We start from the raw sequence: 13164 nt of genomic DNA on the forward strand, positions 1-13164 counted from the left end.
GGCATGGGAAGAACGATTCTAGCAGCATGGATGCTCTGCTGTGGACTCTAAACAATGCTATAACAGCCTCTACCACCAATCTCAATCTCATCCATGTCTTCCCTGTGCTTCGACTTGTTCCATCTCCATGTAAGTTCCTACCATTTCTTCATTTGATATGCCTTCATTTATAAGCTTCGATCTTATTAATTACTAAAACATAATCAAAAAAGTGTTTATTGTTTTAAAAAAAAAAAAAAAACTTTAAATTTGACTTATTAAGGATGAAAATGATAGAAGGGTTGACTTAAAATATTGAATAAAGGCAAGTGGTCTGCAACTATAACACAACACTTGAATGATTTTCATACCAAAAGGACACGAATTGATGAAATAGTAGAAATATGAAAGCCACCCTTTTTTATGCCCATTGCTATGTGGCAATTTTAACTTGCTATTGGTTTATTTACAGCTTTAGACATCAAAATGTACCAAGCCCAATATTTACTAACTTTTAGAGTGGATTTGTATAGAGCTTATGACAACAAAAGCTTTCATTAGTTAAGATCCCAGTAGCATTATATATTATATTATATTTATGGGCACTGATTTAGTCCCGCTGGTACGAATGCGGACCTTTTTTTCCACATTTGATCGTGGTCACTCATTTGAGAGTATTTAATAACAATTAATGTAATGGTGTGGGATATTATATATGTTTTGGAGTTTGTGCGCTACTAACTTGAAGAGTCTATACTTACTAATGGGATGGTCGGCTACTCCCTAAAAAAATGAAAAAGGTTAATTTACAGTCAAATTCTCTAAACTTTTAAATTTGATACTATCTAACCCCTATACTAAGAAAATTATAGCTAAAGTTCCTAACTTCTATAATCGTTTTGGTCAACACTTCTTCCGTTAATCGTTAAATAAACCTGCCAGTGAAATTTTATTGGATCACCTAATATTAATAATTAAAAAAATAATTAAAAAAATATAAAAATTAAAAATAATTAAAAAATTTCTTTTTTTTTTCCTTCTTCTTTTCTTCTTCTTCTTTTAAACCAAAAAAAAATAAAAAAATAAAAAAAATAAACAAACAAACAAAACCCTAGCTCTTCATCCATCCCAGTCGTCTCCCAACCAATAACATTATCATATAAACAACTTCCAATATATTTATTAAATAATTAAAAATAAAATTAAAGAAATTATACCTACAACTCAAATTAGGGAAACGAGTTCAAAATAACCCTCAAAGACTGATGTTGTTCGTACTCACCCTAGCACCATGTGTGGTGGCCGGCAGTGGTCAATGACCTTGCATGAATGATCGTGGATTCTACAGCGACAGGTCGTTTGGGTCTCGCCAAGAGAGGAGGCGGAGCAAGAGAAAGATAATGGAGCAACGACGTGGTGCTGGGTTCGTGGGTCTCGCCGTTTGGGTTTGGGTTTGGCCTTTCGCCTGCACCGAGAGAGAGGAACAAAGAGAGAAGGGAGGCGACTGGGATTGATGAAGAGCTAGGGTTTTTTTTCAATTCAGAAGAAGAAAACAACTAGGAAAATTGTAATTTATTTTTTAAATATTTTAATTTATTTTTAATTTTTAATTTTTATTTAATTTTCATATTTTAAAATTATTTTTTTTTATTTTTCAAACTATTAATATTAGATGGTCTAATAAAATCTTGTCACGTGTACACTTGGCAGGTCTATTTAGCACTTAACAATTAAAAACTAACGAAAAAAGTGCTGACCAAAATAATTGTAGAGGTTAGGGATTTTAGGCATAATTTTTTTAGTATGAGAGTTAAATCGTACCAAACTTAAAAATCCAAGAAATCTGACCGCAAATTACCCATTGAAAAAAATATTAAAATGATACTATTCATTTGTGAGAAAAATAGTTCACTCCAATACATTTTGCCAATGATGACTAATAAATTTTAAATTGATAAAGTTTGTTTAAATAATAATTTATATTTTTTTATTACAATAAAAAAATCGATAAATGAATATGAATGTGATTTAGCAAATAAGAACACAAAAAAATTATAGAGGTTCAGCTCTCTGATTACAGTAATAGTCTACTCCTATTTTAGTTGTATTACTTGTGAGAAAATAAGCAAATAAGTTCTTCATCTCTCTCGAAAGCTTACAGATAATTCGAAAGTATAAGAGCTCTCTTGAAAAATATAATTTGGATCCCTAAATAGTGAAACGACTCCACTATTTTTAGGGAGAAAAAATACATCAATTAGGTTTCCCAAAATACATAAGAAATAAAAATAGAAACATGACTACGTTCCTCTCTTACATAAACAGCATGTATAAATCCCACCAAAAAAGGGATTCAATTGAAACACAGAAAAGGAAAGTATCTCTAATACTGCTTCAGTCGCATTTATCTCGATCGGTGTATGTGAGCTTGCTGCGAGAATTGAGGCTGGTCGTAAAATTGCATTTACCGTATCCGAATGTTCCACCTTATTCTTCAGATAAATTATTTCTAGATCATAAATCACTCTAAATAGCATACTGAAGAACGTACCACCCGTCCAAGTCTTAATATGTTCTCCACGTGTCACTTAGAAGAACGCCACGTTAACCTGTGTAGAATTTGAGATAACATTTACCCCACAAATTTGCGTGTGAACTTTCTGCTCGTACATGGACTTGCTTGGCCCATGTGCTAGGTGAATAGAATGACAAGTGCCCGGACTACGAGGGATGTGAAGATAGTCCTTTCATATCTCGAGCATTTAATGATTCACCTCAAAAAAAATGCATATTGGGCCATGTGCTGGAGATCGTACTCCTCTATGCATACGAATTGTACTTTTGGGGGGGGGGGGAGCTCAAAATTTAAATCTTAAGATTACCAAAATATATTCGCAGTTACCTATAAAAAGAAGTCTTGGGTCCATTTCTACTCTTTTAGCCATTTGAAAACTTAGAGCACAAACTCATTTTTTCTTAAATCTCCAAATTTCTTCGAAGCTTCAAAGGATTCCAAGATCCTTTCTAGACTTTGACTCAAACTACCACTAGGAATTCTTCAACAGTGAGTAAATTTCTAATTTATTTATGCATTTCCTTCAATTTCATGCATTTTACTTGTGAATTGCTTTCTGCAAACATTCCGAGTTTATGAACTATGATGTTCTTCATTTTTAGAGATTATGACATATAATTTGATTCCAAAAACATATGCAGGGACCATAATCTTTAATTTCTTGCAAATTTCATTGTTTTTTGTTGATAAACACTCAAAAACACTTTGCTCAGTGTTTCTGTAGAATTCTGGATCCATCCCGTGTTCTTAAGTATCTTCAATCTGGGATTCTCGTCATAAGGGCGAAGTTTCCTTCCCCCAATCTTTAAATTTGACCATCAGAGTTGTTTCCATAAAAGGATCATGTGACTCTACCCAGTTCTTACCTCTCTTTCCCTCTTTTGTAAATGAACTCGGATGACTTTTGGAGAGGCAAGCACCGAGTAGACGATGACTTACTTCAATTGCTCGACGAGGACCAGCCAAAACTCCTTGCAACCTCGCCATTGTCTAGTGAGAATTCGATGTCCAAGTTTGACGATTAGGAAATAACAACCGAGTCAGAATCTCCAAAACTTACCATGCAACACCATCACTACCTCAACCATATTGGCAGTGAGGGGTACAAAAGATTTGTTTAGGAACTAAACCGAGAGTTGAGACTATTTGCCTGCATCCTTGACATACAAGGTCCGAGTAGGCTTTCCAGACACCTTGCCAGAAGGTAACCTAGAGCCTTCAAAGAAGATAACCGTGCAAGCGGAGATTGCAGTTAATATCGCACAACACACCTCATCCAAATGCTTGCCCAAGACTAGGAAAGTGGTGAGAACCAAGTAGACGTACAAAAAGACTTCAGTTGAAGACCCACATTTTGCTTGAATAATGACGTTAGTTCATGCTCCATGCGTTAAGGGGTTCAATGAGGAAGACGCTGAGATGCACACTAGTGTGAAGTGCAAGAAGTAGAGGACCAGCCTAGGCTGATGAGGAAGTATAGGCTACTGCTCATGTTGTACCATTTGTAGGGTTCGGCAGGTATAATAAGGTCGGATAGCCTATCACAGTGCGGGGAGAGATCATGGTTAAGAACTAGCACTACATTGTTTAGGAGAATGAAGAGGCTCGCCCGTCTGTAGACCAAGAAAAGTCCAAGCTGATGTAGATCTCTCCTCCGTCCATCCTCACAGTAAAGAGGCTTGTGAATTTGGACAAAAAGGGTCTCCTGAAGGATATAGAGGCCTTTTTTCCTTTTAAAGATTAGCTCACAAATGATCCTGGAGAAGGTCTCTATGTGTGGTACGGCCCGCATGCTCAGCAGGGGGGCTTTTTTACCTCTTCATCCGTACTTCCAAAAACTCACAAACTACTACATGATTTGCCCGACGCATTTTTCGTCGAAGGGGATCAAGTACTTGGCTACGTTGTACATCTTGTACACATAGCAAGGATGGGGATGGCCCTCCCCTCATGACATAAATTGGGTTTTTAACTTGAAGTCTAACTCGAAGCAAGGCCGCTTAGGTTACTTTCATTTTTCCCAAGTTGATTGCTCTTGGTTAACCAGCACAACCGACAAGAAGATCTTGAAAATCAGTAATTACGTCTAGGACTATTACAATAATTTTATGAAAAAAATAATTAAAATTTAATTAACTTTGTATTTTTAAATTATTAAATATGTAATATTTTGGCATTTAACATTCGTTCAAATAACTAGAGTTTGTTAAGATACTATGCAGTCAAACTTACTTGATCGTTCTTGATCAAGATCTATCTACACAATATGCAGTAAATCTTGTACACCTTTCCAATTAAAGGGAATTTTGAAACGATCCTATGGTCTGATCAGGTACCAAAAACTTGTTACATAGTGGATTGCTCAAATAACTAGAGTTTGCTAAGACACCATGTGTCAAATTTACTCGATCGTGCTTGATCAAGACATATCTCCACAATCTATAATAAATCTTGTACACATCTCCTAATTATGGGGTACTTCAAAAACATCCTACGGTCCAATTAAGTATCGAACATTTGCTACAAGGTGGATCACTTAAATAACTAGAGTTCGCTAAGATAATATATAGTCAAACTTACTCAATTAAGACCATTCGGTGTAATATGTAGTAAATCTCGTACACCTTTTCTAATTAGGGAGTATTCCGGAACAATTCTACGATCCGATTAGGTACCAGAACTTGCTACACGATGGATCATTCAAATAACTAGAGGTCGCTAAGATAATATGTGCTCAAAATTACTTGATCATTCTTGATCAAGACCTATTGGCACAATATGCAGTAAATCTTGTACACCTCCCCTAATTAGGAGATATTTCGAAAATATCCTACAATCCGATTAAATATCATATACTTGCTACATAGTGGATTCCTCAAATAACTAGAGTTCGCTAAGACACTGTGATCAAACATACTCGATTAAGACCAATCGGTGTAATATGTAGTAAATCTTTAACTCCTCTCCTAATTAGGGGGTACTCTGGAATGATCAAGTGGTCCGATTAGGTACCAAAACCTTACTGCATGGTGAATCACTCAAATAACTAGAGTTCGCTAAGATATTATGCAGTCAAACTTCTTTGATCATTCTTGATCAATACCTATTAGCACAATATGCAGTAAATATTGTACAGTTAATTAGGGGATATTCCAAAATAATCCTACAGACCAATTAGGTTTTGGAAACTTGCTAAATGGTGGATCGCTCAAATAACTATAGTTCGCTACACCATTATACAGTCAAACTTACTCGATTGTTATTGATCAAGACCTATAAGCACAATATGAAGTAAATCTTGTACACATCTCCCAACTAGGGATATTCCGAAATGATCCTACTGATCGATTAGGTATTGGAAACTTACTACATGGTAGATCGTTCAAATAACAAGAGTTTGCTAAGACAATATGCAGTCAAACTTACTCGATCAATTTTTGATCAAGACTTATCAACACAATATGCAATAAACTTGTACATCTCTTCTAATTCGGGGGTATTCTAGAATAATCCTACACTCCAATAAGGTATATTTTTTATTTTAATTTTTTTGTCATGATATTTTAAATATTATTTATTTTTGTTTGATAGATATATTTTTTTAAGAATATGAATAGGAAGAAAAATTAAAAAACACATTTAATATAATTAAAGATTTATATTTTTATGTAAAATAAAATGATTAAGAGAGTGTATTTATAAGTTTTTGCGGTGTAAATAAAACTCGCCCACATTAAATTAAAGGTATTTTATTTGCACCCTATAAAGTTAAAAGTACACCCTATTTATATTTTTTATTTTGTATAAAATATATATCTTTAATTTGTACTAATTTTTTTTTTCTTCGTTGTCATATTCTTAATATACCTATAAAAAAAATTAAAATATACAATTTTATTGGAAAAAATTAAAAAAAATGTAAAAATAAAACAAAACTAACTATGAATATTAAAAGAAAATAATATGAAAACAAATTCAAAAAAATATTAAAAGTAATTTTTAAAAATTAATTTAAGTTAATTATTTTTTAATATTAAGGTGCACTTATAACTTTATGTGGTACAAATAAAATTTCTCTTAAATTATCAATTAATATTTTAAATGACAATTTTAACCCAGTCAAGAATAAATATTTTAAACAAAAATATACACGAGTTAAACAAATCCCGCTATAACTAGTTTCTAATGAGAAAAAAATGATTTTAGAGTTGTTTGTGGGCCACTCACCTACATTAGTTTGAGAATGATACATGTTATCTGACCATGTTATCACGTAATAAATTAATATTGTGTTCAGCATTATTATAGTTAAATATTTGACGTGACCATTAAAATCTCCTATATATACAATTCTTGCTGCTCAAGAAAATATCAAAAAAACTATTATTTATTGATTTTTTTTAACAACTTTAGTAGGAGGGATGCTGCCAAAAAGTCAAGCAAACCCAAAAGTGGTGGAGATCTATGTAGCTCAACAGAGAGACAAGAGAAGGAAGCTCCTGCAAAATTACATTGATGTATGCTCAGCCGCTAAGGTAGGGGGAAAATGTTGTGTAGGTGTTCAAAAACATGCGTCTATACTATACATTTAAAACAACTATACTACTAGTATGTTCTTTGTTTCTTCATTAAAAATTATGTGTATTTACATAGCTCTGACCAGGAAGATTAATAATAACAGGTCAAGGTAGAAACTCTGCAAATAGAGAGTGACATTCCTTCAGAGGCCATCCTACAACTAATTCCATCTCTCAAAATAAGAAAGCTAGTTCTTGGATCCACCAAATCCACTCTAAGGTACTAGATCACTCTGAATTGTCAGTGCACTGTTTTATTGTCATGTTTTTCTTATCATTAATAAAATAAGTAAAACTAATTTGAATTTACAACTATTATTAGGAAAGTGAAGTCTAAACGGGGAACTGCAAGTCACATTCTTGAAAACGCACCGCAAAACTGTGAGATTAAGATCATATACAAAGGGGAAGAAATAGATGATCAATCATTTGGATCACCTTCTTCCATGGACAACAGTAGAAATTCCTCATCTACACAAGAGGGAGATCAAGACCCAGTAAGAAGATTATCAGATATGGTTGGCCCTGACTCACCTTCTGTTGGTACAACAGTGTCAGAACATATTAGGAGTGTTTTTAAATGGGTAGGAACACCCACTTCAAGTTTTGGGTCTGGCAAGAAAACTCAGACCAATATTTCAGGTTTACATGAAAATCTTCTTCACTAATAAATTAAATATTACACAGGCAATGTAGCACTTTTGGATTGAGTTAATGGTATTTTGTTTCTGAAAATTGACATAGTTCCAAGTTCAGGGTAGTTCTTTAACTTATTTTCGTGTCATTCTCGTCTCTATGTCAAAATCTCACCATGAATTTCCGATTACTGTCGAATTTTCAGTAAGATTTTGCCATAGAAACTCAAAATGGCATTGAAACAAAGTTTATGAACTGAAATCAATTATAATTAGAATCTCAGAAATCACAGATTAGACTAGGAATGGTGTCCAACATTCAGCAGCTATGAATGCACTTAATCTTCAACGAGAAGCTTTCTTCAGTTGCACTTAATCTAACTACTGGTGAGGATTTCCTGTATTTGAAATGCCTAAGATTGCAGAAGCAACAAAATTCTAAGCTTACTTTTAAAAATCATAGCAATGGCTGATACTCTACGAAATGGTGGACGAAGCACAAAATGGTCTTAGGCAATACGACAGAACTTTGCATACGTTTTTCTCTAGTATCATTTTTTTCTCTTCTTTTTATGAGATGACTGTCAAATTCACCTAGTCCTAACCAAAACAAATGCATATATAAATAATCTTCCTATCTTACGTATATACTAAATAATAAGGCATAGTAAGTGCGAGATCTAATAATTTTAATGAACAATTTATATAGTAAAATAAATTATTACACCAAATAAATTACTTATTGCTAAGAAAATCCCACTGACTAATCCAATCCTCAAACTTGTTATTTCTCTCTTTAGAAGTAACTCCGCAGAATATGATAACTGACCTCAAACTAATAAGTTCAAAGAAAAAAAAAAGACGTACTCAAAGCATAAAATGCAAGAGACCATAGCAAAATCAGGTTGTTCAGTTCTGCTTTTGAATCGTCTCTTTTAAATTCTTTGCCCTTGACATTTCTCTAAATCATTAATCTAGAGATACAGAGTCAAAAGGTGTTAATATGTAGGAACCTGAGGCATCGTCTACAATGTGAGACTGTCTGGGTTCTGAATGATCTTTGAAAAGGTCTGAAGGAAGGCAGCCAAATCAGCACCGTAAATAATCCGATGATCGGCTGTTACATTCACCTGTACAAATATTCAGATCACCCGTTAGTATTGTTTTAATATAAATATATATGATATACGTATGTATATATACATATAGAAGCTTTCAACTATTATATAAAATTTGTTATATGCTCAAAAGCAAAGATAACATGTTAAATTCAGATATGAAAATAGAGGGAAGGACTCGATGATTTTTTTTTTCTTTTGAAATTTTGGCCCGGGCAGTTTGACTAGGAGACCTCCCAGTGGCCCCAAGGTTTTTGAGTCTGTGGGTCGAACCTTGGAACATATGCCTACCAGTACTTTCCAACACTCCTCCTTATGACGAGACCACCCCTTGGGGTTGGAGAGGAGGGAAAGGACTAGTTTATGAAGCAGTACGGAACAGATATCATTATTTCCAGATTTTAGAGTCAGTGCATTTGAATTAGTCAACAAAACCACCAAGCTCAATAATCTGGATTATTTCACAGGCAAGCTACTCTTTTATGCATTGATTTTCTCTCTCACAGGGATAAGTAATATCGGAAGGTTGCGAAACATCAGAAACCATAGAACTTATCAAGAAAACTGCAGTCTACTGAGAACATTGAGTGACAAGTTATTTCAAGCTCTATCCTATTTGGCAATACAAACTTTAATCAATAAACTAGATTTCTAACAACAGAAAAATTTGGCAGTCAGTTAAGTAAACTAGATTCGCAAGTTTTCACGATCATATTCATGTTTATCCTATTGATTTATTTGCTTGCAATATGATTGAGCAGGCGAAATCACAGCTACTTTTCAACACCACTTCCTTATAGTTCAATGCTAGCTGTTAGTGAAGGGCCTCTAAAAGAGTATTATGGCTGTACAAGACAATCAATGTGGGTAGGCTACCTCTCTTTCGCAAACAATGAAACAACAACATTCTAAAAAAACAACAAAATATAACAAAAACAGGGGAGGAATGTACGATTCTAAAAAAAGCAAAAATCTGAGTCAAATCCTTGTAATATTTTCCAAAATACAATGAAGCATAACATGCAATGAAAAGTTAATTCTTACCAGCATTTTACTCTTTACACTGAAGTATCCTTCTGCATCGGCGATAACTGTTGGCTTAGAAGCTCCAACAGCCATGATAGCCCCCTGAGCATCAACCCAAACATTAAATATATTAGGGCTTATCCACAACAAAAGAAACTAATCAACGTGTTAAAGTTCAAAACTTTAGCTTTTATTTCTTATTACTCACCTGGCCTGGAGGAAGTATAGCATCAAATCTGTCCACTCCAAACATGCCCAAATTGGATAAAGTGAAAGTTCCTGAAGGACAACAATAGGAATTAGCCTTATTTACTTATATAAAAAAGGGTCATGAAAACCAAAGAGATAAGTTGGTGAAGACCTGAATTATATTCATTAGGTTGCAACTGCTTGGAACGGGCTTTCTCAACTAGCTCTTTCCATTTTCTAGATAGCTGGTACAGATCCATCTGTGCCAACATATACATGTAACTAATTAACAAGTATACTTAAGAATCTAAATAATTTAAAGAGGGAACAGCAACAAAAACTACTACTACTACTGGAAAGCAGATAACACTTAACCTTATCAGCATCCTGAAGAACAGGGGTTATAAGGCCACCATTGATTGCCACAGCAACTGCAATGTTTATGTTACTATTATATGTAAAGCTTTTCCCATCTTTGCACGACGCATTCACAATTGGATGTTGAGCAAGAGCCATAGCAGCAGCCTTAGCCAACAAGGCAGTCATGGTCACACCCTTTGGTTTCACCTAAAGGACACAATGCAAACTCAGTTCAAAAGTTCCAAATGCCCATCAAACAAACCATCACAATGTCAATGCAAGACGCTAATTAAATCTATACCTTTTCATACAGCGCGTCGAGTGCATCAGTTGTCACAGGATATCCAACTCGGAAAGTCGGCACAGAGAGACTCTCTATCATGTTCTTTGCAACGGCAGCTTGCATTGTAGTAAATGGCACGATTGTAGAGCCCGGAAGCGGAGGAGGCAAAGAAGCAGAACCAGAAGAAGGAGCACCTTTGGGAGGAGTGGCAGCCACCGGAGCAGGCGCTGCAGCAACAGAACTCTTTGAAGGTGTAACTCCAGCCGCTGCCTCCACATCCTCGGACGTAATGCGCCCAAATGGACCAGAGCCCACTACCGATTTAATATCCACCTTATACTGCTTAGCTAGCTTCTTCGCATAAGGCGTGGCCACAATCCTCCTGGGCCCATCAGAAGGAAGCGGAGGAGGAGGCGAAGACTGAGCAATTGGAGCAGGACTCGAAGCCGGAGGTGGAGAAGAGGGCGAATCAGAGGCGGAAGTTGTAGCAGCAGCAGCAGAGGAAGAACCGGATTTCGATGCTGCTTTCGCCTTAGCCTCGGCGATTTCTTCATCAGTCTCAGCCAACAACCCGATCGGAGCTCCAACCGGGGCAGTCTCACCTTCGCCAACGACAATCGCTGCCAGAATTCCATCGTAGAAGGTCTCAACATCCATATCAGCTTTGTCTGACTCAACGACGACAACACTCTCGCCCTTGGAGAGAACATCACCCTCGGACTTAATCCAGGAAACAATCTTGCCCTCTGTCATGGTGGAGCTGAGGGCAGGCATGAAGATCTCCCTGATCTTGGATTTGACGGTGAAGATCCTCCTGCGGGATTTGACAGGAAATGCGGCGGAAGAGGATGGAGTGGAGAAGCGCCATGGGAGGGAGGTGGAGACAGAGGAAGAGAAAGAAATGGGTGCAGTTGTTGGCTTAGCAAGGAATGGAGAAGCCATGGGTGTGTGTGTGAGAGAGAGAGAGAGAGAGAAATGTGGTTAGAGAGTGAAATGGGAGAGAGAAAGTGATTTAAGAAAAGAGAGACGGAGAAGACGAGGGAATGCAGGGCGCAGTGTGTTTAAACTCTTGTTTACATCGCCCGCATTCCCATCCTCTTTTTGTTTACTCCCCCAATTTCATTTCACAATGTTAGTTACACCTTGCCTGGCTTTTAGGGGTGTTTCACAAAATATAATTTTATAATAATTTTTATTTGATATAAAATATATATTTTTAATTTACAGTACTATTTTTTTCATCAGTTTCATCTCCTTAAAAAATATACTATTAAATAAAAATAAATTTTATAACATTATAAAAAAATAAATATATAAATTTTATTAAAAAGAATTGTAAAGATAATATTAAATAAGTATTAATATTAACATAAAATATTCTGAAAAAATATTAAGAGTAATTTTTTTTTATGAAAAAATTATTTTTTAAAATCAAACAAGTTTACTTTTTTCTAATATTGAGTTACAAATAAAACTCCTATTTTTAAAACGAAAAAAAGCTCATGCCTTGAATACTTTGTTTGATTTAGTGTAATAATAATGATAATAGTAATATAATAGAATAAGAATTGTAATAGTAATTAATTATAATGTTTGAATTGCTGTATATTGACCAAAATATTTTTATTACTTTTATTTTTATAATTATAAAATATTTAAATAAAAGATAAAATAGAGTTTTGAATATATTTTTATTATAATATTATATCAATTATATAATGAATTGTAATTGTAATGGCTATTACAATGATTTTTTATTATAATGAGGATTACCTTATACAATGTAATAAGCATTATAATACATAGATTACAAAATTTAAAAAAGAAAAGTAAATAAAGTAATGAACATATTAATTACCATTATAATTATCATTCCTATCAACCAAACATACCCCCTTCAATACTTCAATTCAATCTCATTTTATCTTCTTTTTCTTTCCTATTGTTTATTAATATATCCTTCACACACATATATTGTAAAAATAAAAAAAATAAAAAAAATAATAAAAAAGTGAAATGTATGTTTTTATTATTATTAGTTTATTTATTAAATTATTTATTTTTAAGGATAATTATTAGTTTATTAATTACTAAATAATGAATATATTGTTAGAGGGGATAGGCCATCAACTTAGGATTTTTGATTGATGTGAGAACAACTAAATTTAACCTAACATCATAGATTCATAATCTGCTTTCGTTTGCCTAATTTTTAGTAGTTTCGCTTCCATGAAAAAAAGACTAGAAAAGAGACTATTAAAATACTCAATATATTTAAATTGTTGTATAAATAATGATTAAAATGTTTAACAATTTTTAAATACTATTTTCTTTTAAAGGTAATTGGGATCCTCGATATTAAACTGCACTTTTATTTGTAAATTTAGGTGTCATTTGTATAATGTTCTACTAAATTAAGTAC

The 13164-nt window shown here is 34.0% G+C and overlaps 2 protein-coding genes across 2 annotated transcripts; one reads left to right on the forward strand and one right to left on the reverse strand.

Moving 5' to 3' along the window:
- LOC115699173 (U-box domain-containing protein 35-like) lies at nt 1–7967 on the forward strand. The gene is made up of 4 exons (XM_030626440.2): nt 1–129; nt 6968–7089; nt 7236–7351; nt 7454–7967. The coding sequence occupies exons 1-4, from the start codon at nt 27–29 to the stop codon at nt 7797–7799; spliced, it is 687 nt and encodes a 228-aa protein (XP_030482300.2). The 5' UTR covers nt 1–26; the 3' UTR covers nt 7800–7967.
- A 467-nt stretch (nt 7968–8434) lies between these two features.
- Nucleotides 8435–11907, reverse strand: LOC115699172 (dihydrolipoyllysine-residue acetyltransferase component 4 of pyruvate dehydrogenase complex, chloroplastic). The gene is made up of 6 exons (XM_030626439.2): nt 10761–11907; nt 10475–10666; nt 10272–10359; nt 10119–10189; nt 9929–10012; nt 8435–8896 (listed from the first exon to the last, which is right to left on the reverse strand). The coding sequence occupies exons 1-6, from the start codon at nt 11682–11684 to the stop codon at nt 8792–8794; spliced, it is 1464 nt and encodes a 487-aa protein (XP_030482299.2). The 5' UTR covers nt 11685–11907; the 3' UTR covers nt 8435–8791.
- Between the last annotated feature and the right edge of the window lie 1257 nt (nt 11908–13164).

Source organism: Cannabis sativa, chromosome 8 (assembly GCF_029168945.1).
Source record: "Cannabis sativa cultivar Pink pepper isolate KNU-18-1 chromosome 8, ASM2916894v1, whole genome shotgun sequence".
Classification (NCBI taxonomy): Eukaryota; Viridiplantae; Streptophyta; class Magnoliopsida; order Rosales; family Cannabaceae; genus Cannabis; species Cannabis sativa.

What these genes read in the sequence shown, in the direction of transcription:
- LOC115699173 (XM_030626440.2), top strand. Translation starts at nt 27, where the DNA reads ATGGATGCTCTGCTGTGGACTCTAAACAATGCTATAACAGCCTCTACC. An exon ending in TCGACTTGTTCCATCTCCAT is followed by an intron (nt 130 to 6,967) that starts GTAAGTTCCTAC and finishes TAACAACTTTAG; the next exon opens with TAGGAGGGATGCTGCCAAAA. An exon ending in TCCACCAAATCCACTCTAAG is followed by an intron (nt 7,352 to 7,453) that starts GTACTAGATCAC and finishes AACTATTATTAG; the next exon opens with GAAAGTGAAGTCTAAACGGG.
- LOC115699172 (XM_030626439.2), bottom strand. Translation starts at nt 11,684, where the DNA reads ATGGCTTCTCCATTCCTTGCTAAGCCAACAACTGCACCCATTTCTTTC. An exon ending in TTCTTCAGGATGCTGATAAG is followed by an intron (nt 10,360 to 10,474) that starts GTTAAGTGTTAT and finishes ATGTTGGCACAG; the next exon opens with ATGGATCTGTACCAGCTATC. An exon ending in ACCTAATGAATATAATTCAG is followed by an intron (nt 10,190 to 10,271) that starts GTCTTCACCAAC and finishes GTTGTCCTTCAG; the next exon opens with GAACTTTCACTTTATCCAAT.